Raw genomic sequence first — 26,741 nt, 5'->3', positions numbered from 1 at the left:
GATGCAGCTGGCTGGGCTTTGGAAATATTGTCCTTGGGTGGGTGACTGACACCCCTTACTGTCCCTGTGGGATCAGAGGCACTAAATCCTCTTCCAGGTAGAGGTGAGGGACTGGAGAGGGGTATGTGTGCATGTATGTGAGGGGAGTGAGGGGCCCGCATTTGTCCCTGCACTTGTTTGGGGCAGGAGCAGGTGCAAGAAGGCCCTGGCCTGAGAGCTCTTATCCTTTCAAGTCCCCCTGGATGGCTGCTGGAGGTGCTAGGTATGGGCTCAATTCTCCCTTCCCGATATCTGGGTCTGCAGAACCCTGACCTCTCCTGGGACCTGTGTACCGGATGTTCAGCTCTCAGGTGGTTTCCAGGCCAGTTGGTAACATCTGATGTTCTGAGCCTCTCATGTGTCGCTAGCTGCCCTGGGTGCCCCCCAAGAGCTCACATCTAAGGGGCCTGCCTGTCATGTGGGCACGTGCGGGGTACATACGTGCCTCACCCACATCCCCGACACACACATACCACACACACAGCAGTAACACACAGCCACCTAAGGGCCCAATGGACCAACCCCCTGCCCTCTTCCAGGAGCCAGCACAGGACAGGTGGGCAAGGGCCGGCGGTGGGTGGGCGCGTGGACAGAGACAGGAGGCAGGATGGAGAAACCAAAGAGGAAACGAACAGGGGGGCGAAAGGAAGCCAAAAACAGACACAGAAACTAACTTTCAAAGTGAAACCCCGGCTCCCTGAGGGGGCTCCTGAGGCCTGAATCTGCAAACAGCAAACAATAAATAAATGAAAACATGCAGGGGGTGGGGGGGGGGGTTCCACCTCTGCCTCCCCCACCCCTCACTGGCTGGCGGATGCAAAGGGCAGAGCAATGCGGACAACATGGGGGACGCACAGCCACCTGGGCCCCCACCTGTGGACTCACGATAGCTGCTAACTGTGTACCCCTCTGGCTGGACGCCAGTCAGTCCTGGTCTTGACCTGTCACTCTGGAAGGACTCCAAAGTGCTAGGTTCTTCTGTCTACAAATCCCCTCCCCCAGACCAGCCTGGCCTTGGGTCCCCTCTGTTGAGGTCAGCAGAGGGCATTCTGAGGAAGGAGGATGCAGGATGGTGAAGGAGAAGCTAGGGGAGCAGGGAAAGGACATATGGGCCCATGCCATGAGCTTCAAGGAGGACAGCAGCCATCAGTTAAATGCACATGTTGAAAATCCTTATTTGGATGGAAACAGAACAGACATAAGCTAGTCCAGAGACAGAAATGAAACGGGAACACATTGGCAGTGAATTATGAAACTCTTCATGATCCCTTTAGGAGACTTGCAGCCATCAGTTACATGCACATTTAAAATCCTCATTTGGCTGAAAAACCAAAGCAACATGAATCAGTACAGAGGTAAGAAAGGGAAGAGAATACACGAGGGGTGACACATGAGGCCCTGCATGATCCCTTTATGAGGACGGCAGTCATCAGTTAAATACGAATGGTCAAACTCCTCATTTGGATGAAAACAGAAGTGACACAAGCCAGTCCAGAGACAAAAAGAAGAAAGTACATCAGGAATGGCATGTGAGGCTGTGCATGAGGCTTTAAGGAGGACTAAAGACATCAGTTAAATACAAATGTTTAAAATCTCCGTTTGGTTGGAAAATAGAGTTGATATGAACCAGTTCAGAGATAGGAAGTGCAGACCGGTACAGTTGGAAGGACAGATGTAACCAGGCTGTGAACCCATAAGGAGAATAGCAGCCATCAGTAAAATGAAAAATTTCTTACTTGGTTAGAAGCAGCTGGCATGAGCCCATGAAGAAGGGGGTGATGGTGGAGTTTGTAAATCATACATGGAAATGATCAAGGATAAGACCTTGATTCAGTTCTCCTTGACTGGCAGGTGACTTTATAGGGAACTGTAAAGAGGCATGAGCCCCAGCAGCCATGGTGGGAAGAGGTACAAGGCGTGGGGCAGGTATAATTTCTGTACCTTGCTAGGGATATATCCCAAGGGAGTGTGGAAAATGGCTGAGGGCAAACCTTAACTCTCACCACTGAGGAACATTAAAACTAGAGAGATAAACAGAAGAACAGCTCTTTCTGCCCAAAGAAATGAGGGGTAGTTTTGTGTTTTCTCCGTTTTTTATTTTTAAATATCATCTTTAGGCTCCTGAAGAGGACAGCAGTCATCAGTTACATGTTAACTTAAAAAGTCTCACTTGGTTGTAAGCAGAACCAACCTATGAGTTCCAAGCCCGGATCCACGTAGGGTGGGAGGTATTTGGGAATCAAGAATGTGGCTGCACCAAGCATAGTTCAGAGGGGGCCGATGAGGGGCCCCCAGGGTGGCAGCTACTGCTTCTCACCAGCTATCTCCCCTGTTGGTGGTATCCCTGGTACCAGGGATAAGTACATACCTGGAGTCTGGAAGTTAATGCGTCTCATTTCTACAGGGTCCTTGGGGTGGTGAGGGGCGAGGTCAGCATTGTTCAGGAGGCATTTGGTGCGAGGTTCTGAGTCCTTGCGTTTACTTTAGGAGAAGCAAGCAGAACAGTCCAGTTAATACTGGGACATGTTCATGTGTGAATACAATTCAGGCCCCAGGAATGTATGGTCGGAAAAGGACTGTATACCCATATGACTGGGGTTTCCAGGACCAAGTACAGATACATGTACAAGCTGTGGGGGCAGCCAGACATCCCCTCTCCCGTGGGCACAGTATCAACCCATTCCCTGTCTTCCTCCTCTTGCCTGAAGCCTCCAGGGGGTAGGGCTGGTTCTTACCTGTCAGGTTTGCTGTTCCCGAAAGCAGACACAGGTGAGAAGGGGGGAAAAAAAGAAAGGTGAGGGTGTGCTGGCCACAAAGGGCTTAGTCTGTGACTCTCAGTGGCTTCCTTAACCTCCCTGAGCTTTGGTCTCCTCTGGAAAATGGTGTTCCTCTTTCTTGTTTGTCCCCCTGCCTATTGATACCACAAGGAGGCTTCTCTGAGCCCTCCCTTTCTAAGCTGGGACATGCCCCATGGGGCCACTACAACTGCTATCCTCATTGAACTTGGATGCAGGCAGCCTCTACCCCAAATCATCTTGCTGAGGTGAAGATAGGGGTTAACAGGAGAAGCCAAGCCAATGGCCTGCTTTGAGCCCTAGCTCTGCCATTCCCATGCTGTGTGACCTTGATCAAGTGGCTTAACCTCTCTGAATTTCCATTTCCCCATGTGTACAACAGAGACCCTTAGTGATGATTCTCTGAGACAAGTCCTCCCTCCTTTTCCAGGAAGCCCTCCCTGCTGTCAAGTCAGGGAGGACATGCGGCTTACTTCTTGTACAGCAGGATAGCAATGACAATGCAGATGATGAAGACCACGGCCAGCACAGGCCCAATCACCCAGATAAGCCCCTCCTCGCCATCCACGATGGGCTGGGGGTCCGGGTTATCCAGCTGGAAGGGGTCTGAGAAGGGACTGGCTGCAAAGGTCTGCAGGGAAAGGGGGGGTCTCCATCAGCGTCCACCGTCCTTGCAGTGGCCAGATGGGTCTTTCTCAAACACAAACCCATGTTTCTCCCCTGCTTTAGATCCTCCTATATTCCTAGAACCTTGACTCTGGTGGCCCATATGACCTGGTCCCTGCCAGTCTTTGCTCTCCCCATTCCCTTCTCTGCTCCAGCCACTCTGAAATCCTTTCTGTACCTCCCAGACCTTTGCACATGCAAATCCTGGGATGCTTTCTCTTTTTGAACTCCTACTCACCCCGCAACGCCCCAGACCTCGGAAGGTCTCTTCCTCTTAAGAAACCTTCGTTTCAGGATCCCTCCACTCCCAAGTCTTCCCCACTGCCCAGCCCTGACCACAGAGAGCTGCCTGTGACTGACCACAGAGGATCTGCCTCTGGTTTTGAGGTCAAGGCCCTGGGAAATGGGGTCTGCCTCATTCAGAGGTGTGTCTGGCAGACACCAGGACTTACAGGCTCGCTCTTCTGAAGCACAGCAAGCACAAAGAGGACATAGCGGTGGCCGGGCTCCAGGCCCCGGTTATCGAAGCCGCCATACTGCTTCTGGTCGCCGGGATGGAAGGTGGGTGGCAGCACAGAGAAGCGAGCTGCGATATAGGGCCGGGGCACCTCCAGCTGACGCGAGTGCCGCAAGCTGCGCCTCTGTAGCCGTGAGATGTCCTGGATGAGCTGCAGGAACAGAGTCATGGGTGGCTCAGAGCTCAGCTGGGAGCAACAGAGCACGTGAAAGCTGGGACATATCTGGGCCCTGCAGGTTTGGCCCCAGACCCTCACCTCCTCCAGATCCATGTCCTCCGGGCTACCCAGCGGGGTCAGGAATTGGCCTCCGCGAGACTTGCGCAGTGGCACCATCACAATGAAATAGCTCCTGTAGGGAGAAGGGTAAGAGTCAAAGGGGGCCGTCAATAGGGATGACCAAGGGATGCTACATGGGGGCAAATGGGGGAGGCCGTTTCTCTGAGTCTTCCCTTCTGTTCATACAATGAGCCTATTCCCCTGTGCCCCATCCACAAATGCCACAGTTGCTGACTCAGGCCTCCAGGCCTTGGATCACGCTGTACTTTCTGCCTAGAAGGCTTACTTCATGTAATTCTCATTATTGAACTCCTATACATCCTTCAAAGCCCCAGCTTCAATGCCCACATAGCCTTGTAGCCCTTAAATCTTCTCTGCCTCTGAGGCAGAGTGCTCCTCTCCCCACTGGGGACTCTCAGCTTTGCCTCCCCACCAGTTGGGAAGCCCAGAACCAAATCCTTTCAGGGACCCTAGTATTACCCAGTGGAGGGTCAGGAATATGGGGTATCAGGAAATGCTGGAAGAGCAGACACAGGGCACATTTAGTGACAATGGCTCATGAGAAGCACTGAATCTTGGATGACCCCATGAACTGGGGCTGATAGGGTCTGTGTTTCATAGGCAAGGAAACTGAGGCACAGAGAGGGCACGTGGCTTGCCCTAGCCACATAGCAGGCTGATAGGGCTGACAAGGAACCCACAGTATGGGTGTGAACATACTGGACAGGCACGGGGCTCTGGCCGTCAGGAAGATACACCATGATGAAGCCGTCGGCGTCAGGCTTGGGGGCAACGCTGGGCTTGCCGTTGAGCAGGTTGAAGGCGGTCCATGCGGTGACTGTCTGCTGGAGGCCACCCAGGCTGCTGCCACGATTGGTCAGCACAAAGTTATAGAAGGTGTGGGGCTTGAGGTGTGTGATGAGCTTCTTGGTGGTGCGGCCATCCACATCCAGTGTGAGCCCGTTGTACTGGATCTGTGGACCAGGGCTAGCTCAGCAGGGTCTGGTGGGCTCAACACCTGCCCATGGATTGAGCCCCAGCTCCAGGCTGAGTCCCCCACCCTGACTGAGCCCTGATCCCACTGAACCCTGACCCTAGGCAGAAATCCAACACTGACTGATCCCTGATCCCAGGCTGAGTCCCCAACTCTGACTGAGCCCCAACCTCACTGAACCCTGACCCCAGATTGTGCCTAAATTCCAGCTGAGCCCTGACCCTAGGTGGAAAACCACTTTGACTGAGCCCTGATCCCATGCTGAATCCCCAGTCCTGACTGAGCCCCAATCCCACTGAACCCTGAACCCACACTAATCCTGAATTCCAGCTGAGCCCTGACCCTAGGTGGAAACCTACCTCTGAGATCTGATCCTAGACCAATTCCTGATCTCAGACTGAATCTCAATCCCAGGCTGACCTCCGATCCCAGACTTGGCACCAACTTCAGACTAAACTCCGACCTCAGGCTAAGTACCAACTCTGAGTCCCAATCTTGACTATGCTTCAGTCCCAGCTGAGCCATGATCTAAGGCTGAGCCCCAACTCTGATTTCCAATATGGACTAAATCTTAATCCCAGACTGAACCTCAGTCCCAGCTAAGCCACAATCCAAGGTTGAGCCCAACACTGATCCCCAATATTGACTGAACCCCAATTCCAGCTGACCTCAATTCCAGCTGGGTCCCAAGTCTGATTCCCAGTATTGACTAAGCCTCCATCCTACCTGAGACCCATCTCTGACTGAGCCCTGATCCCTGACTTCACACCAACTCCAAACTGAGCCTTAACCCCAGCCGAACTATAACCCCTGACCCTGCCTGCCTGCCTATCTGCCTATCTGCCTGCTGGCTGGGCAGTCGCACCTTGTACGGCGTGGGCGAGTTGTAGTTGTCAGGGAACTCCCAGCTGAGCAGAACCGATGTCTTCATGATCATTTTCACCTTGAAGTTCTTGGGCGAGACTGCCAGGGAGGTGGCCGAGCAGGGAGAGAGCAGAAGAGAGGTCCCGTGAGTGCCTGGCACCAGGCGGTGTGAAGTGGGGTGGGGTGGGGCGGCCCAGGCGCTCCCTGTCGTCCGCTGTGCCCATGCCCACGGCCTTCCTGCCTGGCCCTGGCCCGGCCCTGCCCTGTCCTGTCCCAAGTCCCTGCTTCGGGAGACGGCGCGGCTGCAGAAGCTGCAGAGAGAAGGTGGAGGAGGAGGAAGAGGGGGAGGGGAGCGGGGGGGGGGGAGCAGGGGAGGGGGCGGTGGGGAGCGGTGGTGCCACCGAGGCACGTCCCACCTTTGCCAACGCCGGAGCCTCGGGGTCCGGACTTGCCTTGAGTGACCACGAGGAAGCAGAAAAGTGACCACTTACCTGGGCAGGGGAGAGGGAGGGGGCTGGGGTGGGGGTGGGCGCGAGGCCCGGTCCGGCTCTGGTGCAGGGGTCGCCGCGCGCCTACCTTGGTCCCGCAGGAACGTCCGGTAGCGGACGGGGGGGCTGAAGGGGCCAGGGCCCCGGCGCGTGTGGGCTCGCACTTGGAGGTCATAGGCCGTGTCGGGCTTCAGGCCCTGCAGCGTGAGCGCGTTCTCCGCGCCCGGCTCAGCCGCCGCCGGCAGCTCGGTCTCTCGGGCAGGGCCCAGGGCGCCGGCCTCCCGCACGGCCACCGTGTACTTGACGATGGCCCCGTTGCGCTCCGCGGGCACGGGTGGCAGCCAGCGGAGAAGGACGGTCCCGGCCGAGGCGTTGCCGGCCGCCTCCAGGATCTGCGGGTGGCCACGGGGCGTGTCCTCTGGGATGCTCAGGACCTCGGCTGCCTCCTCGCCCAGGCCGCCGCGGCTCCGGGCCGCCAGCCGGAACACATACGTGGCCCCCTTGTGCACGCCTGACGCCGTGTAGCGGTCCTCGGAGGGCGGGAACTCCAGGGTGGCCAGGGGCGTGGAGTCCTCGCGGCCAAACTGCAGGCGGTAGCCCAGCACCTGGTCCTCCGCGGTGCCGGCGGGGGGCTCCCAGCGTGCTAGGAGGCTGCCCTCAGGGGTCTGCTGCACCGACAGGGTTGGGCGGCCCAGCACTGCGGGGATAGGGGGCAGGTATCAGGGTCCCAGCACCATCCGCCGGCCCAGGGGCACAAGGTGGGTTAGTATTTTTAATTCTTTTCCTTTAATATAATTTTTTTTGAGTTGGGGGCCTTGCTCTGTCGCCCAGCCTGGAGTGCAATGGTGAGATCATGGCTCACTGCAGCCTCGAACTCCTGGGCTCAAGTGAGCTCCCTGCCTTGGCCTCCCAGAGTGCTAGGATTACAGGCCACTGCACCCAGATGGGGTTATTTATTTATTTGAGACAGAATCTTGCTCTCTCTCCCAGGCTGAAGTGCAGTAGCCCCATCTTGGCTCACTACAAGCTCCACCTCCTGGATTCAGCATTCTCCTGCCTCAGCCTCCTGAGCAGCTGGGATTATAGGCATGCACCACCACACCCGGGTAATTTTGTATTTTTAGTAGAGACGGGGTTTCGTCATATTGGCCAGGCTGGTCTTGAACTCCTGACCTCAGGTGATCCACCTGCCTCAGCCTTCCAAAGTCATGGGATTACAGGCGTGAGCCACTGCGCCCAGCCTGGGGTTGTGATTTTTAAAAGTGGATCTCAAGGCTGGGTGCAGTGGCTCATGTCTGTCAGTAATCCCAGCACTTTGGGAGGCTGAGATGGGCAGGTCATTTCAGGTCAGGAGTTTGAGACCAGCCTGGCCAACATGGTGAAACCCGGTCTCTACTAAAAATACAAAAATTAGCCGGGTGTGGTGGTGCACGCCTGTAATCTCAGCTACTCAGGAGGCTGAGGCAGGAGAATCACTTGAACCCGGGAGGTGGAGATTGCATGGAGCTGAGATCGCATCACTGCACTCCAGCCTGGGTGACAGAGCAAGACTCTGTCTTTAAAAAAAAAAAGGTCTCAAGAAAGCCTCACTTAAGAAACAAAGACTTGAAGGAAGAAAGAGGGGAACCACGAGAAGATCTGGCGGAATCGTGCTCCAGGAAGCGGGAATGGCCCATGTAAAGGTGCAGAGCTGGCACTGGGCTAGGGGCACATAAGGCACAGTGAGGAAGTGAGGACTCAGAGACCCAGTAAAGGAAAACATTGACAGGTGCTGCAGCAGGTCCTCCTCCTTCCATTAATAAGGCAGCCATCTCCTGCCTTGTTTATTTGGCCCTTGCTCAGGCACCTGCCCAATACCCATGGGACATAAAGACATCCAAAATCCCGCCCCTGCTCATGCTGAGACAGGTTACAGGGTCAGGCAAAGAAGGGGGAAAGCTGGGCTGTATACATGAAAATGGACTTCTCTATTGCAGGACTTATCAGGGCCTTTAATGGACTGCTATGAATACCTAGGGTGGTGGGGAGAGCAGTGTATGCAGTGGGTTCTGCTTAGGAAACACAGCTCTAATACAATGTCCCTGAGAGAGGAGGGAAATGCCCTGCTGGCTAAAAGAAGGGAGGGAGAGATCACAGGAGGCTGCCTGGAGGAGGTGGCATTAGAGCTAGATACTGGAGGATGCAGACAAGGTGGGCGAAGGGAATAGTGTGGACAAGGACAGGCGCCGTGTCCAGCTGGGAGGCCTGAAAGGTGGGGTACACAGTCAGTGGTGTGGCTACAAGGGTCGCCAAGGAGAGGGTAGGTGTGGGGACTGGGATGGAAGCCACAGAAGCCCGCTGATTGCTCCTAAAAACCCAGAGCTTGTTCCGTCCGCTCCCTCCACTCCACTCCCTGAGTTTTCCTCTGGGCCGTGCCCTCTGCCCGGTGTACCCTCCCCTCACATCTTCACAGCAGTCTCTTTTTCTTAATTCAGCTCCATTTTGGCTGGGAAAAAAAGCCAGCCCCTTGGGGATGATGGAAGGGACAATGGAGGGGCTAGAAGGGGAAACTGAGTCAGGACCACCAACAGAAAGGTGGCTTCCTGGTGCGTGTGGGGGAAGACAGGTGTACCACCGTGAAATAACCACCAAGCCGGGGCGATCAGAGCCCGGATGGTGGAAGCACAGGGGACTAGGGGGCCCAGAAGGACCAAGACTGTGGGATGAGGCAATCAGGGAAGGCTTTCTAAGGGAGGTGTACCTTGAGCTGAGACCTAAAGGCAGAGGAGGAGCCAACCAGCAGGAGAAAGGGTATTCTGGCAGAGGGAACGGCCCAAGTAAAGGCTGAGAGGACAAAGGGGTCAGAGGTGGCTGTTAACTGTTTCTGTCTGGTGGGGGACAGGAAGTGAGTGACAAAGGAGGCAGGGGTGGGGGGGCCATGCTGGGCCCTGGACACCCGCCTGACCAGCCCTCACACCTGTCTCACTGTTCCTACTGCCTGGTGCACCCTCTGCCCGCCCTTGGGAGCTCAAGGACTCTGGAGGCACGCTCTGGTGCCAGTGGGGGTGGGGGGGGCAAAGAGGCCGTGGGTGGGGGGTGGGCGGGTCGCATACCTGCTCCCTTGGTCACAACCACCTTGGGTTTGCTGCGAGCGCCATCGCCCTTCATGGTGTAGGCGGCTACCGTGATGGAGTACGCGGTCTCAGGCTGCAGGTTTGTGATGACCATCTCCTGCGGGCAGGGCTGGGGGTCAGCACCATGGCTGGGGCTGGGAGCAGCCCTGCCCACCCCCACTCCCTGTGCTGAGATCAAGCAAGGAGGATGCAGGGCCCGGATCACGGGCGGAAACGTGCACACAAGCTCATGCAGAGACCAAGACACGTGGCATGGCCATGCTCAGAGGGTACATGCAACAACCCAGCCCACTGTCACTTGCCAGGACCAACTGGGTCCTCTCTGCTCTGCTCCCCTCACTCCCGCCATCACCCCTGACAGTCTGTCCTCCCCACAGCAGCCAGAGGGCGCCTGTGAGCACTGGAGTCAGGGCCCGTCCCTGCTCTCCCCACAGCCCTCCATGGCTCCCACCCCTCTGGGGGGTCAAAGCCCAAGTCTTCCCTGTGGCCCACAAAGGGTTCTCCTTGCTGTTCCTCCAATGCACCAGGCACAGCCTGCCTCAGGCCCTTTGGCGCTGGCCTTCCCCTCTGCCTCTACACCCACTGGTGTGCTGGAGGTGTCCTGTACTAACTGCTTAAATTTTCAGGAATTTTGTGAGCCACTTATGAAGCAGAGCTGTTATTAAAAGTTAAACTGTATAAGGCTGGGCGCAGTGGCTGATGCCTGTAATTCCAGCACTTTGGGAGGCCAAGGCAGGAGGATCACTTGAGGTTAGGAGTTTGAAACCAGCGTAGCTGACATGGAGAAACCTTGTTTCTACTAAAAATACCTAAACAAACAACAACAAAAAAAAGCCAGGCATGGTGGCCCACGCCTGTAGTCCCAGCTACTCAGGTGGCTGAGGCAGGTGGATCATTTGAACCCAGGAGTCAGAGATTGCAGTGAGCCAACATGGTGCCACTGTACTCCAGTCTGGGTGACAGAGCGAGACTCTGTCTCAAAAATAAATAAACTGTGTAAAGTTACAATCAACTAAGTTACATTGAAAGCAAAGGCAATAAATAAAGCAAACCCACCCTTTCTAGCTATTGCAATATGGTTTCTGTTATCTCTTTGGGTATCTGTAAGGTTACTGCTTTGAGATCATCTCATCTATTGCATCTGTAGAGTAGAAATACACGATGATGAGCTACGCACCTCCCAGGTAGCTTGAGATTGACATGGTGGGAAGTATTTACACCACGGAAATGGTCAAATGCTACAAAATAGGACCGCCCCCTTCTGCCCACCCAGAGAGCTGATTTTTACTTTTATCTCTTATTGAGACAGGGTCTCACTCTGTTGCCCAGGCTGGAGCGCAGTGTGTAATCATAGCTCACTACAGCCTCGACCTCCTGGGCTCAAGCGATCCTCCCGCCTCAGCCTCCCAAGTAGCTGGGAATACAGACGTGCACCCCCCACACGCCTGGCTAATGATTATATTTTTTGTAGAGATGGGATCTTGCCATGTTGCCCAGGCTGGTCTTAAATTCCTACCTGCCTCTGCCTCCCAAAGTGCTGGGATTACAGGCACGAGCCACTGTGCCTGGCTGAGAGCTGATTTTTAAACGTTTATCTCACCATCTAAACCCCATCCCCACCACAGCTGTAACCATTTTTTTGTTTGTTTGTTTTTGTTTTTTGAGATAGAATTTCGCTCTTGTTGCCCAGGCTGGAGTGCAATGGCATGGTCTCGGCTCACTGCAATCTCTGCCTCCTCGGTTCAAGCAATTATCCTGCCTCAGGCTCCCAAGCAGCTGGGATTACAGGCATGCGCCACCACGCCTGGCTAATTTTGCATTTTTAGTACAGACAGGGTTTCACCATGTTGGTCAGGCTGGTCTCGAACTCCTGACCTCGGCTGATCTGCCCGCCTCAGCCTCCTGAAGTGCTGGGATTACAGGCGTGAGCCACCGTGCCCAGCCAATGTGTGTTTTGTTCTGATTTAACATCCCTCTCACTAGAGTATGACTGTTAGGGAGGAGGAGCTCTTGTCACTACCACATCCTTGGCATCTAGCATATAGTAGGTGCTCAATAAATGACTACTCTTCCAATGAATGACAGCACAGAACACTCCTGAGCACACGGACTTGTATAACACCTGCGCACATGCTCACAGCATCATGTGTTCCCGTGTCTGCAAGCACACAATCCCCTTAGCACAGGCTGACATGCCTGGGAACGGTAGGGCAGACCCAGGCCAGGGGGACAAGGAGGGGTGATGGGGATGCACAAACAGGGTCTCCTGCCCCTGAGCCTCACAGTCCATCCCTCCCAGGGTCTCTGCGGGAAGAGCAGGGTTGGAGCCCAGGTGGGAACATTCCCTCTAGATCCAGTGTGGGTGAGAGACGGGAGGCATCGGAGCATGTGGGACCAGTGCCTGTTTGGTTATTAGAGACGGGGTCAGCCAGGCCCAGTGGCTCGTGCCTATAATCCCAGCTACTTGAGAGGCTGAGGCAGGAGGGCAGCTTGAACCCAGGAAGTGGAGGTTGCAGTGAGCCGAGATGGCGCCGCTGCACTCCAGCCTGGGTAATAGAGTGAGACTCCATCTCAAAAAAAAAAAAATAGAGACAGGATCTCCCTCTGTTGACCAGGCCGGACTGCAGTGGCGCCATTTCGGCTCACTGCAATCTCCGCCTCCCGGGTTCAAATGATTCTCCTGCCTCAGCCTCCTGAGTAGCTGGAATTACAGGCGCCCACCACCACACCAGGCTAATGTTTTCTATTATTAGTAGAGATGGGGTTTGGCCCTATTGGCCCAGCTGGTCTTGAACTCCTGACCTCAGGTGATCTACCTGCCTCGACCTCCCAAAGTGCTGGGATTACAGGCATGAGCTACCATGCCTGGCCAAAGGACCAGTGCCAATTTAATATCAGACTTGGGGTTCTCAGCAGAGGCTGGTGCTCCCGTTTTCGGGGCAGGGAGATAGCCCAGAGAGGGCAGCAACTTGCCCAAAGTCACACAGCAATTCCTCTCTGGTTTAAAGCACTGTGGGGTTGTAACCAGGGTATCACAGACATCCTTCCCCACTCAGGCCCTGCTGACACCTCTCATCACCCCGGGGCCAGAATGAAGAGGACAGCATGTCCAGAGAGAGGCATTTCCAGGTCAGATAGGGCTGAATTGAGCGACATCAAAGGCTGGGGCTGGGTCTAACAGGAGAGGAGACATACTCACAGGAGAAACGACTAAGGGCAGGGGAAGGACCCAGGAGGCCTGATCCCCGCCAACGTCAGGAGCCATTAGGGTGAGAGGGTTCAGGGATGACCCTCAGGTCCTGGTGCTCCAGCCACCCCTTGGGTCTGCACCCTGGGGTGCACGGTGGTCAGAGTATCCCATTTCCCTGGGGCAAACACCGAGGCTGGGCGCTCCAAGAGGTAATCGGGGCGCGAAGGGCGCACGGGAGGGCCCAGAGGAGGAGACCGTTTTACTACTGATAATAAGGAGCGAGCAGGAGTCACAGCACGGCCCGCGGGAAGCGCACAGTAGTGGGTGGGTGGCCAGGGGCGCTACTTACATATTCGGCCGTGTCATCCGTCTCCCACTGAGCGCGGGAGGAGGCGGCAAGGGAGAGAGGAGGGAGGTGAGCGGGGGAGGCCAGAGATGGAGAAAGAGATGGAGAAAGAGAAGCAAAGGTGGGGGGTGCGCGGGGGAGCGCAGGGGCCCGCCCCCGCCCGGAGCCCGTCCCCGGCCCGTCCCCGGCCCCCCGCCCACCTGGGCATCGGCCAACATGACGTCCTTGATGCGCGGCGGCCCGCGGGCCTCGGCGCCCTCCATGCGCACGTAGTGGACCTGGTAGCCGCGGATCTGGCCGTGCTGCCGGCCGGGCGCGGGCGAGCGCCACAGCACGCGGATGGCCGTGGCGTTGAGCGCCTCCGCCTCCACCTTCCGCGGCGGCGCGCTGGGCACTGGCGGGCGGGAGGGGAGGGGAGGGGCGGGCGGGACCGTTACCAGGGCGCCCGGCCCTGCCCCGGGCAGTGCCACTGTCCGATTCCAGGATGCCGAGTGGCTGCCGGTGAATAACTGGGCGCCCTTAGCGCTCACCACCGGGCGGGAGGACATGGCCTCCTTCATACCCCCCACAGTCCTGGGAGGGGCCCCTGAGGGTGCGCCCCGTGGACCCAGACTGCCCCCCAGAGTCTAAACCACCTTCCCAGGGCCTCCAGACACCCTCTTCTTCGCCCTACACTGCTTCCATCCTCATCATAACCCTGCAAGATTGGGTGTCCTGCCATTCCCATTTTACATTTGGGGAAAATGAATCCCAGAGATTTGATTCTGTGATCACAGCCTTAGCAAGAGGCAAAGCCAGGATTTGCACCAGGCAGTCCAGCTGTATGCTCCTAAATACCCAAGCAGGCAGGTGGCCCACTTGGCACTCAGTATCTTTTTCACCCACCCCAGGGTTTGGCATAAAGAAGAGCTGCTTCATTTCTTCTCTGAGCTTAGCACATAATGGGGCTGTCCAACGAAAGTTTCAGGCAAATGACTCAGAAAAAAAAACCAGGTTCCCAGGACCAACAGGCTGCAATTCTTTGAGACAGGTTCTCTTACTCTGTCACCTAGGCTGGAATGCACTGGCAGGATCACAGCTCACTGCAGCCTTGAACTCCTGGGCTTAAGCGATCCTCCCACCTCAGCCGCCCAAGTAGCTACAATGACAGGCCTGTGCCACCATACTCAGCTAATATTTTTTGTAGAGATGGGGTCTCACTCTGTCACCCAGGCTGGAGTGCAGGGGTACGATCATAGCTCACTGCAGCCTCGAACTGCTATGCTCAGCAGTCCCCCCACCTCAGCTGCTTGAGTAGCTGGGACTACAGGTGCATGCCACCATGCTTGGCTGTTTTAAAAAAATTTTTTTTGGAGGAACAGCGTCTCACTATGTTGCCTAGGCTGGTCTCAAACTCCAAGACTCATGATCCTCCTGCCTTGGCATCTCAGAGTGCTGGGGTTATAGGCATGAGCCACTGTGCTTGGCTGAGAAGTTGCAATTTTATTGGGAAAGGTGTCTGTCATTTCTCTCCATGATCTAGACTTTGACCATGTGACTCCAAGCTAGGACCACTGCCTTGCTTTCCAGCTTCAAACTTGCTGACTTGAAATGGGCCAGGACGGGAACACTTACACCACGGAAATTGGCCAATGCTACACAAACTGGTCTCTATCCACCTGGGGAGCTGGTTAACCATGGTTATTGCAGGTGCTATTTGCTGCTTCCTCCACCCCATTTCCAAAAGTTTCCACTGTTCCACCAAAATAGAGGGCAGCCAGCGAAACTGTCCAGGCTCAAGGCTCTGGGAGCAGACGCTGCAGAGCTAAGTCCGCCCACGTCTAGAATCGCCAATTCCAAGGTCAAGGAGCCCCGGGTTTCTTGGGGAGGCTGCTTGCTTCCCGGCTTCCTCCGAGTGAGGCTTCTGCCCTTTGACCACCAGCCCAGGTTTCCAGATGGAAGGCTTCGAGGCGGGGGCCGGGCTGGGGCCTGCGGGGGGTCCCGGGCCTGGGGCAGGTACTTACCATCCTCGTCGGTGCGGACGACCACGGGCGAGCTCTCGGGCCCTGGTCCCACCTCTGTGTGAGCGACAGTCGTGATGCGGTACTGGGTCCACTTCTCCAAGGCCTCCAGCAGGATCTGAGTGGTGGTCGGGGGGATGCCGTTCACCTCCTTGGGTTCCGGGTCCTCTGAGCCCAGCGGTCGGTAGCGGACGCTGTAGCCCACCAGGGCCCCGTTGTGCGTTTCCGGCGGCGGCGGGCGCCAACTTACCAAAATGGCCGTGGAGCGCACGCTGACACATTTAACGTCTTGAGGGGGGGCTGACGGTTCTATTGGAGGGGGGGAGAACGTAGGGGGGTGGGGAAGGGAGGTGGGATGGGTGGGGAGGGGGGCGGGGAAACAAAAGATGGGAAAGAGAAAATAAAAAAGAAGATGATAACAAACAAAACAGAACCAAACCAAAGAGAAGTCGAACCCAAAAGAAGCGGGTGTCAACCAAAGGTGGGATGGGCGGGTGGATGGGCGGGCAGGTGGGATGGGGCTGGGAGGGCTGGCCAAGAACCCTGTGCTCACCAGGCTGCACCTACGTGGCGCACAGTAGGTCTTAGGCACTGGACAGCTACGGTCCCCATGCCAGAAACTGGATGGGGGACTAGCAATAGAAGCCCTTTTTATTAGGCACCTACTATGTGCTGGGCATTGTGCCAACGGGGATAGCAACAGGAGCTCCATTTATTAGGCACCTACTATGTGCCAGCAGCAAGGGCTTCAGAAAATAGTAAAAGCATTTATTTGTTGAACATCTATGTGCCAGGCACCATGCCAAGGGGAACAGCAACAGAAGCTCCATTTATTAGGTACCTACTATGTGCCAGCACCAAGGGCTTCACAAAATAATAGTAAAGCATCTATTTATTGAACACCTATGTGCCAATAGGGGAAAAGCAATAGAAGCTCCATTTATTAAGTGCTTATTATGTGCCAGGCACTGTGCCAAGGGGAACAGCAACAGAAGCTCCATTAGGCACCTACTATGTGCCAGACGCTGTGCCAAGGGGAATGGCAACAGAAGCTCTATTAGGCACCTACTATGTGCCAGCACCAAGGGCTTCAGAAAATAGTAAAAGCATCTATTTATTGAATACCTACTATGTGCCAAGCACCATGCTAAGGGGAATGGCAATAAACGCTCCATTTACTAGGCACCTATTATGTGCCAGGCACCATGCCAAGGGGAATGGCAACAGAAGCTCCATTCGTTAGGCACATTGTGCCAGGCACCATGCCAAGGGGAATAGCCATAGAAGCTCCAATTATTAGGCACCTACTATGTGTCAGGCATTGTGCTAAGGACTTCATAGAATGATAGCAAAATAATCTATATGCCAAACACCTACTATGTGCCAGGCACTGTGCCAAGGGCAACAGCAACAGATCTCTTAGGCACCTACTATGTGCCAGCACCAAGGGCTTCACAAAATAGTAAAAGCATCTGTTTATTGAACACCTACTATGTGCCAGGCGCCATGCCAAGGGGAGCGGCAACAGAAGCTCCATTAAGTACCTACTGTGTGCCAGGCACCATGCCAAGGGGAGCAGCAACAGACGCTCCAATTATTAGGCACCTATTATGTGTCAAGCATTGTGTTAAGGACTTCACAGAATAACAAAATAATCTATGTTGAATACCTATGTGCCAGGCACCGTGGCAAGGGGAACAGCAACAGAGCTCTATGAGGCACCTACTATGTGCCAGCGCCAAGGGCTTCACAAAATAGTAAAAGCATCTACTGAACACCTACTATGTGCCAGGCACCATGCCAAGGGGAGTGGCAACAGAAGCTCCATTTATTAAGCACCTACTATGTGCCAGGCACCATGCCAAGGGGAGCAGCAACAAGCTCCATTTATTAAGCACCTACTAAGTGCCAGGCACCATGCCAAGGGGATCAGCAACAGAAGCTCCATTTATTAAGCACCTACTATGTGCCAGGCACCATGCCAAGGGGAGCAGCAACAAGCTCCATTTATTAAGCACCTACTATGTGCCAGGCACCATGCCAAGGGGAGCAACAGAAGCTCCAATTATTAGGCACCTACTATGTGTTAAGCATTGTGCTAAGGGCTTCACAGAATAACAAAATAATCTATGACGAACACCTATGTGCCAGGCACCGTGGCAAGGGGAACAGCAACAGAAGTTCTATTTATTAGGCACCTACTATGTGCCAGCACCAAGGGCTTCACAAAATAAATAGTAAAAACATTTATTTACCTGAACCACCTACTATATGCTCACTTTTGCATTGCAAGGAACAACAACAGAAACCATTGGTAACTTCACTACTATATCCCAGGCACTGTGCCAGGAACAGCAACAAGCTCCATTTATTAGAGGCACCTACTGTATTGCCAGCACCAAGGGCTTCACAAACCAGCCAGAGGCATCCTATTTACTGAGTACCTACTACATGCCACGCATCATGCTAAGGGGAACAGCAACAGAAGTTCCACTTATCAGGCACCTATACTGTGTGTCAAGCATTGTGCCAAGGGCTTCATAGAATAGTAGCAAAAGAATAAGTAGCTGGAAAAGTGAACCATGTAATCCAGCAGAGGTGGGTAGATCCCTTGAGTCCAGGAGAATTCCGAAATCAGCCTGGCCAACATGGTGAAACCCATCTCTAAAGATACAAAAACTAGCTGAAGTAGTGGGGAGCCTGTAATCCAGCCCTCAAAACTGAGGCAGGAGAATAGCAGACCCCAGGAGGCAGAGGTTGCTGTGAGCCAAGATCGTGTCACTGCACTCCAGCCTGAGCAACAGGGCAAGACTCCATCTCCCCCCAAAAAAAACACAAAACTCTATGTCACACTTACTATGTGCCAGGCAACAGCAATAGAAGCCCCATTAGGTACCTACCATGTGCCAGGCATCATGCCAAGGGCTTCATACAATAACAGCAAATGCACTTATTTACGGCCACCTACTGTAGATCAGACACGGTGCCAAGGGCTTCATAATAATTTATGGAAAATATGGTAAAAATTTTCTTATAGTAAAAGCATTTATTTACTGAACACTTGTGCTACCAGGGACCTAAAGCCCATCTCAAAGGCTTACTTCAACTAGGGCCATCCAATTGGCCTCACTTAAAAATAATGCCCATGTCTTGAGCACCTACTGTGTGCTAGATAGAATGTCAAGGGCTTTATCAAATAATAATGAAAGTGCCTGTTTATTGGACACCTACTGGTGTCAGGTACCAGGCTCAGGACTTCATAGCTCATATTGAGCACCTGCTGTGTGCCAAAATCTTTAAAGATCACAGCACTCCTGTGTTTAGTCCCGACTATGCACCTGGCACCACACTAAATCCACTACTGAGCCCATCAACGGCGAGTCTCATTTATTGAGCTCCACCATGGACTGGGTATGGTAATAGCTCTCTGAAGAGAAAAACAGCAGTTGTCATTTAAGCAGCACCTACTATGTGCCAGGCACTGTGCTAAAGGCTCTCAGAAAACAGTAGTCCCTGCATATTAAGCCCCTACTGTGTGCCAGGCACTGTGCTAAGGGCTTTATCAGAAAAGTTAATAGTCCCCATGTATTAAGCCCCTACTGCGCACCAGGCACTGTATTAAAGGCTTCATCAGAAAACAGTTAATAGTCCCCATGTATTAAGCTCCTACTGTGTACCAGGCACTGTGTTAAAGACTTCATCAGAAAACAGTAGTCGTCACCACATATTAAGCACCTATTGTGTGCCAGGTACTGTGCTGGGGTTTATTGAAAAACAGTAAGTTTCCATACATTAAGCACCTACTATGTATTAGGCAACTCTACTAAGGGCCTTATGCAATGTTAATAATTTTCATTTTTTAAGCACCTACTGTGTGCCAAGCATTGTGCTAAGGGCTTTATTGGATAACTGTAATAGCACCTGGCATATTAAGCATCTACCGTGTGCCAGGCATTGCACTAAATACCTTATAGAAAAATAGTAATAGTTCTTATTTATTGAGCACCTACTATTTGCACACACTGTGCCAAGGGCTTTGCAAATAAGTGAATGTTTTCAGTAAAAACTGTAACCAACTCTATCCTACACCCTTTCAAAGTGATAATAGTGCCCATCTGAACACCTACTATGTGCCTCACTCTTAGGCTGCCTCTTTATAGCAAGTGCCACTTATTGAGCACATACTGTACGCCAGGCATTGTGCCAAGAGGTTTGCAGAACAGTAATTGTTGCCACCCATGTTTTGAGTACCTACTGTGCGCCTGACACTAGGCTAAGCTTGATATAAACTGCTAACAGCTTCCATTTACTGAGTGCCAACTAGGTGCCCAGCACTGTGCCAATCCATATGTAGATTAAAACAGTGGCTGCATTAGTGGGGCACCTACTGTGTGCCAGGCAGTATGTTAAGGTCTTTGCTAAATTACAGTGAGAGTTCCCGCATATTAAGGGGAACTGACTCTGTGTTAAAGGCGTATGAATCAGTAAGTATCTATGTGTTGCGTGCCTACTATGGCCAGATGCTGTGCTGAGGGCATTAGTGACAATAAGCTTCATTCTCTGCACGCCTACTGCAGGTGCAGCACCTAAGCCCACGTTGCATGCATTATCTCATTTAATGCACGCACTATCTCATTTAATTCTCACAATCCCTCAGGTGGTCAGAACTCTCACTCCCCACCTGCCACCCCATGTCAACAGTGGGGAAACCAGATTCCAAAGTCTTTGTCTGTTAGGCTTTCTACAGTCATTGGTTGTGTACCGACTGTGACCAGACCCCACCCTGGAAGCTTTTCATTATTTTGCATATCACCTCTCAATCTTGCCGAAAAGCCAGAAGTGCAGCCCATTTTACAGGTGAGGAAACCAAGGCTCAGAAACAGCAAGCTACCTGCCCAGGGGCAAGAAGTTATGAGGTGGCAGAGCCAGGACTGGAACCCAGACTTGGCCGTGGTTCACAGGCTGGCTTGGTTTGAGGTTGGGAGCTCAGATCTCAGCCTTGTGCTGGTTGGGTATGGCGGGAGCCACATTCTCCCAAGTGCCCATGAGTTTAGAATCTACGTCTCCTGGAGGGAGGCCCAGAGAGATTACTGGCCTTGCTTGTGGCAAGAGCATTAGAAATCCTCACCATCAGAGCAGCTTGCTTGGTGGCTGAGCACGTGTTTACTGAGTACTTACTACGGACACTATCCTGCTAGTATCTGGAACCCAGAGATGAATCCTGTCCTCAAAGACACTGGGCTGCCAGAGACTGCAGAGGCCCCCGCAACAGCTTACTTCAACTAGAGAGACCCTCTGGCCTCACTTAAAGCAAAACATTAGAGGCCCCTTCTCCAAAACCAGACAAAGTGAACCCTTCCCCATTTCTTGACCAGCCACACCAACCAAAGGTGCCCAGGGGGGAATCAGGCAGGGAGCAGGGAAAAAACAAAAACAAAAAAACAAAACAATCAAGGAATGTGTCGGAAGGAATGGATTTGCTGAGAAAGGGGGAGAAAAAATAAAACCGAAACCATAATAAAATAAGAAACAACAGTGATGGTGATGATGATGAGAAAAACCATAATAAAAGAAAGAAAGACTCCTTCCAGAAAATGCCCAGTCTCGTTACCTACCTTCCACTCTTCAACTGCTAACTTACAAGACTTTCTTACGAGAGGGAACGGCCGAGTGCTGAGCTACAAGGCCAGACCGAACTCTGGGTGGGTCTCAGGATGCCAGCGGCCCCCGCAGCCCTGCTCCAGCCCCCAGCGTGCACACACTGAGGTTCCAGGCAGGAGGCAGGAAGGTGGCACGGTGTCTGCGGAGACCCACGGCTGAGTGGTCTGACCTGCACCTACCCTGTGTTCAGCCTAAGGAGCCCGCAGTCCCTGGGGGGATGGATACGCCTGGCCCTGAGTCTTTGCTGTCGGTTCTCCTGGGCCCCACCCGTCTCGGGGCAAGAAGCGGGGAGTCCCTTCTCCCCAACTCCCTGTCCTGGGCCGCCCCAGAGGTTCGCGTGGCTGGGCCGAAGCCGCTTTCTAGGTGACCATGGAGGTCACGTCCTTCACAATCCGGCCCAACCTGCGTGACATCTTGGGAAGGCACACGTGCAGAGACGTGGATGTGCGTGCGCAGGCAGCGTGGCATGGTGGTGGCACGTGGTTTGGGAGAATTTCCGGGACCGAATTCGGGCCATGGAATGTCCGTTTAGCCCAGAGCGGCTGGGGCAGGTTGGGGGCACGCAGGGTGGGCCGTTTTTGTGAACCTGCTTGAGACCAGTGTGTACTCACCTTCAGGACACCACAGCCGGTCTCAGGTGGCTGCCCAAGCCACAGGCCACCCTCACTGACTCCACCTCACACAGACGCGCCCAGACGCCTTGGAGCCGCCGGGTGCTCAGCTCGGCTCGGTTTGTGGGGAGCAGGAAGGAGGGAAGGGGACCGACGGGGGCAGGGGGGGTTGTGTCTCCGAGGCACCCTACCCTCCCCAATCCCAGCGGCTCAGATGCCCCAGCTGGAGTTGATGTTAATCCCTCGACTGACCCGAGATGCCCTTGTGTACACACACCCGGGGCGGGCCTTGAAGGTATGACCATCGTGACTGATTCCGGAAGAAAGCCTGGGGTGGCTACGTCGTGACTGACTGGGTGAGGGGAGGGAAGGGGGGAAGCAGGCGGAGGCCACGACAGGGAGACCACGCTGGTGGAGGCCACACCAGTGGAGGCCACGCTGGGCTGAGCGGAGCCAGGGAGGCGGGTGAGGTAGGGAGACGGCAGACGTGGCCTGTCCAGCCCCGAGCTTGGAGAAGTCAGGGAGAGAGGGTGGCAGTGACCCACAGTGCCAGGTGAAGGGTGAGTCGCTCGAAACAGGGAGGCCGGGCCAGCACAGCAGAGAACTCCAGAGATTTGAGCCCCGAGTGGGGGCCTGCATGCCCCCACGAAACCTGGCATTAGCTCCGATTCCGCCCCCGGCAACTGGGACTTCATCCTGGGGCTGGAGAGCCAAGGCTCCCTGCCCAGGGGAGGAAGACCCATGGGGAAGGTGGGTTTGTCTCTGTGTCCTTTGCTGTCTCTGAGAATGATGGGGTGCAAGCTGTGACCACAGCCTCACAGTACCCCTCAAAATGCCTGGGAAATGGGCACATGGCCCTTCCATCAGCCCCCCACTCCAGGATGGAAAGAGGAGAAAGGCGGGCGGCGTAGCCCCAGAACCTCTCCTAGACCAGGGCCAAGATCAGCCACTTCTCCTTGACCCCGAGTCTCAACCTGGGTCACCAGGCCCAGGGGCTCAGACCACCCTGTGCTGAGACCCTCGCTGTGCTGATGGGGAAACTGAGGCACAGCACGGGTAGATGGATCCGAGGTCGGGGAGCAAAGCGGAGACAGGCCCGGAGGTGCCCCCCACCCACTGCAGCAGGCCCCGCCTGGGTCCATCCGCCAAGGGGCTGTCTGCGGCCAGGCCGTGGTCCCCCCCGCAGAGAAGGGCGGCCCCGCGAGACACCTACTGGACTGCAGCGTGCGCTGCCGCACCACGGGAGTGAAGGCGCCCAGGCCCTGCGGCGAGCGGGCCGCCAGGCGGAAGGCGTACTCCGTGTTGGGCTTCAGGTCCTCCACCACGTAGGAAGTTGTCGGGTCGAAGGTCCTTCCCACCTGGGGGCAGGGCAGAGAGGGACAGAGAGGGACGGGGGAGAGAGAGAGGCAGAGAGAAACACAGAGGGGAGAAAGAGAGAGAGACAGAGAGAGAGACAGAGGGAAACAGAGACGGGGTGGGGCAGACAGGGATAGAGAGGGATGGGGGAGAGAGAGACAGAGAAACAGGGGAGAGAGAGTCAGAGACAGAGGGACACAGAATGCATGCATTATGGGCGGGTGGATTGATAAATGGGTACATGTATGGATTACAGATGGATGGATGGATGGATGGATGAATAGAGAGGTGGGTGGGTAAATGGATATATGAATTTATAAGAGTATGAATGTATGGATTACGGATGGATGGATGGATGAACAGGTGACAAAGATAGAGACAGAGAAACAAAGCAGAGGGACAGAGATAAATGGGAGAGACAGAGAAACGGGAGAGATACGGAGAGAGACAGAAACAGGAGAGAGATACAGAGACAGAGGAATAGAGAAATAGAGACAAGGAAGAGACAGATAACAGAAATAGGGAGAGAGAGACAGAAATAGACAGAGAGAAACAGAGAGGGAGAGAGAGAGACAGACAGAGAAATGGAGGGGAGAGAGATTGACACAGGGACAGAGAAAGAGAGAAGAGAAATAGACAGAGATAGAGACAGAAATAGAGACAGAGATGGAAGAAACAGGTACAGAGATAGACAGAAAGAGAGGCAGAGACAGAAACAGAGACAGACGGAGATAGATGGAGACAGAAAAAAACAGATAAGAGAGACAGAAAGAGAAACAGAGACAGAGAGAGACAGAGACATAGACAGACAGAGACCCGGAGGGATGGAGAGTGAGCGTCAGAGGCACCGGTGAAGACAGACACAGAGAGAAGCAGAGCGCGAGAGAGAGGGGGACGCCGGGACACATGGAGCCAGAGAGAGGCCACCAGCGGCAGAGGAGAAAAACGTGGAGGGAAAGGCACAGAGGGACAGAGATGCAGGAGAACCAGAAGGGGTCAGGAAGAGCAGAATCCGCAGCACACACAGGGACAAAGATGGGGGAGAGATGGGTGGGCAGCGTCAGAGAGCACCGGGGAGGAGCCCAGGGCAGGCCAGCCCGTCCCCGCGCTGCCTCACCTCCCGGCCGTGGTCGCTTTCCCGGAAGAGGAGCTCGTACTTGATGATGCTCTCCTGCCGCGGGGGGCTCCAGGACAGCGTGATGCTGGTCTCCGACCTGGCCTCGGCCCGCAGGTTCATGGGCTGGCCGGGCACTGTGGGGGTGTGGGGAGACAACTAGGAGTGGGGGAGCGTCCACCCCGTGAAAGGGGCCCCACCTGCTGAGTGTCCCCACTAAAAAGCTTCCAGCTCTGGATGCTTCTAGAATGTTTTTTTATTTTCCTGGGGATCTAGCCCCCATCCCATTGTCACCTGTCCACCTCCGTTCCTCCATCCTCTCTTCTTCCAAAGGAAAAGAACACATTTAAAAATCCTCCCCCCTTATTTATTTATTTATTTTTTGAGATGGAGTCTCACTCTTGCCCAGGTTGGAGTGCAGTGGCGCGATCTCGGCTCACTGCAACCTCCACCTCCAGGGTTCAAGTGATTCTCCTGCCTCAGTCTCCCAAATAGCTGGGATTACAGGCACCTGCCACCATGCCTGGCTAACTTTTGTATTTTTGGTAGAGACGGGGATTCACCATTTGACCAGGCTGGTCTCAAACTCCTGATCTCAAGTGATCCTCCTGCCTCGGCCTCCCAAAGTGCTGGGATTATAGGCGTGAGCCACCACACCCGGTCCAAAAATCTCCCTTTCAAATTACCCCAGTGCCCTCACTGCCTGCGCATTAGATGACAGAGAAATTAGCAGGGAGGTATGTGTGCATATTTTATTTCATTTTATTTTAGTTTTTGAAACAGGGTCTCACTCGTTCACCCAGGCTGGAGTGTAGTGGTGCGATCATAGCTCACTACAGCCTCCAACTCCTGGGCTCAGGTAATCCTCTCGCCTCAGCCTCCTAAGTAGCTGGGACCACAGGCAAGCACCATCATGCTCAGCTGATTTTTAGTTTTTTTGTGTGTACACATGGGGGTCTTGCTATGTTGCCCAGGCTGGTCTTGAACTCCTGGCTTCAGGCAATCCTCCTGCCTTGGCCTCCCAAAGTGTCAGGATTACAGGTGTGAGTCACAGTGCCTGGCCAAGGGTGCCTATTTTAAAATTTGGATCTCCATTCTGTATCCGCTCACAGACACAGCCAGTGCCAACGATCCCGGCCCTTTGCTTCAGTGGGTGCCTGAGTCTGCCCAGACTTTAGGTTTTGAAAGCCTGGGCCCTAAAGGAAAGGGTCAAACACCCTCAGAAAGCTGGGGTCCGCTGTGCCTAAATGCCTCTTCCAAGTCCTCCCACTTGAGCAGGGAGGGAGACTGGCCCACTGCCTTAGGGGTGAGGCAGTTTTCTTTTATTTTTGAGATGGAGTTTCACTCTTGGTGCCCAGGTTGCAGTGCAGTGGCGCGATCTCAGCTCACCGCAACCTCTGCCTCCTGGGTTGAAGTGATGCACCTGCCTCAGCCTCTTGAGTAGCTGGGATTATAGGCACGCGCTATCATGCCTGGCTAATTTTGTATTTTTAGGAGAGACGGGGTTTCACCATATTGGCCAGGCTGGTCTTGAACTCCTGACCTCGTGATCTGCCCGCCTTGGCCTCCAAAAGTGCTGGGATTACAGGTGTGAGCCACCACGCTGAGCCAGCAGTTTTCATTTATTATTTCAGAAGCAGTGGCATAAGTCCCTCTAATGAGAACGGCAGACGAGGGGGGCTCTCAAACTCAAATGCCAACAGGGGCAGGGAGTTAACAGAGAAGAGAGAAGGAAGCACATAAGCCCTCCTTGTCTCCCACACAGTCACTGGAATCTACCTGTGTGTTTGATCATAGCCCTTTGGGCTTGTCAAATCAGGTTTTTTTAAGGGGAGTCAAAAATTTGGCTAAGATAACTCTCCGATTTTATTTTATTATTATTTTTTGAGACAGGGTCTCGCTCTGTCGCCCAGGCTGGAGGGCAGTGGCGATATTTCGGCTCACTGCAACCTCCGCCTCCCGAGTTCAAGCGATTCTCCTGCCTCAGTCTCCTGAGTATCTGGAACTACAGGCGTGTGCCACCACGACTGGCTAATTTTTGTATTTATTTATTTTTTTAGTAGAGATGAGGTTTCGTCATGTTGGCTAGGCTGTTCTCAAACCCCTGACCTCAGGTGATCCACCTGCCTCAGCCTCCCAAAGTGCTGGGATCACAGGCATGAGCCATCACACCCAGCCCTCTCCAATTTTATTTTAATGTTTGTTTTTGTTTTAGAGACAAAGTCTTGTATGATAGTGGTGCTATCATAGCTCACTGTAACCTTGAATTCCTGGGCTCAAGTGATCCTCCCATCTCAGTCTCTTGAGTAGCTGGGACTACAGGTGTGCACCACCATGCCTAGCTAATTTTTAATTTTTTTTTTTTTTTTTTTGTAGAGATGGGGTCTGGCTACATTGCCGAGGCTGGTCTTGAACTCCTGGCCTCAAGAAATTCTCCTATCTTGGCCTCTCAAAGTGCTGGGATTACAGACATGAGCCACTATACCTGGCCCTACATATGTTTCTTAAGAAATAGGGTCTTGCTATATTATCCAGGCTGGACTCAAACTGCCGGGCTCAAGCCATCCTCCTGCCTCTGCCTCTTGAGTAGCTGGGACTACAGGCACATGCCACTAAGCCTGGCTAGCTCTCTGATTTTGTTTTTTTAATTTTTTAAATTTTTTTGTTTTTTTGAGACAGCATTTCATTCGTCGCCCAGGCTGGATGCAAT

The 26,741-nt window shown here is 54.0% G+C and overlaps 1 protein-coding gene across 17 annotated transcripts in view; it reads right to left on the bottom strand.

Moving 5' to 3' along the window:
• PTPRS (protein tyrosine phosphatase receptor type S) overlaps positions 1-26,741 on the bottom strand; it is a 138,044-nt gene that overhangs the window by 10,728 nt on the left and 100,575 nt on the right. For 7 of the 17 annotated variants that reach the window (XM_031660089.1, XM_009193240.4, XM_031660090.1 and 4 more), the window contains 15 exons: positions 24,035-24,168; positions 22,775-22,919; positions 15,293-15,598; positions 13,490-13,683; positions 13,293-13,319; positions 9,733-9,850; positions 6,729-7,337; positions 6,154-6,251; positions 5,015-5,268; positions 4,274-4,367; positions 3,953-4,168; positions 3,308-3,465; positions 2,775-2,786; positions 2,408-2,520; positions 714-761 (listed from right to left, as the gene is read on the bottom strand). In XM_031660089.1, the coding sequence (XP_031515949.1) occupies positions 714-761; positions 2,408-2,520; positions 2,775-2,786; positions 3,308-3,465; positions 3,953-4,168; positions 4,274-4,367; positions 5,015-5,268; positions 6,154-6,251; positions 6,729-7,337; positions 9,733-9,850; positions 13,293-13,319; positions 13,490-13,683; positions 15,293-15,598; positions 22,775-22,919; positions 24,035-24,168 (2,526 nt within the window). The remainder of the gene's footprint in view (positions 1-713; positions 762-2,407; positions 2,521-2,774; positions 2,787-3,307; positions 3,466-3,952; positions 4,169-4,273; positions 4,368-5,014; positions 5,269-6,153; positions 6,252-6,728; positions 7,338-9,732; positions 9,851-13,292; positions 13,320-13,489; positions 13,684-15,292; positions 15,599-22,774; positions 22,920-24,034; positions 24,169-26,741) is intronic. The other 10 variants (XM_009193249.4, XM_009193250.4, XM_031660097.1 and 7 more) reach the window with 7 other exon arrangements.

The sequence above is a fragment of the Papio anubis genome, chromosome 20 (genome assembly GCF_008728515.1).
Source record: "Papio anubis isolate 15944 chromosome 20, Panubis1.0, whole genome shotgun sequence".
Taxonomy (NCBI): Eukaryota; Metazoa; Chordata; class Mammalia; order Primates; family Cercopithecidae; genus Papio; species Papio anubis.
Note: the sequence above shows the minus strand (reverse complement) of the source record. Positions and strands in the feature narration are given on the sequence as shown.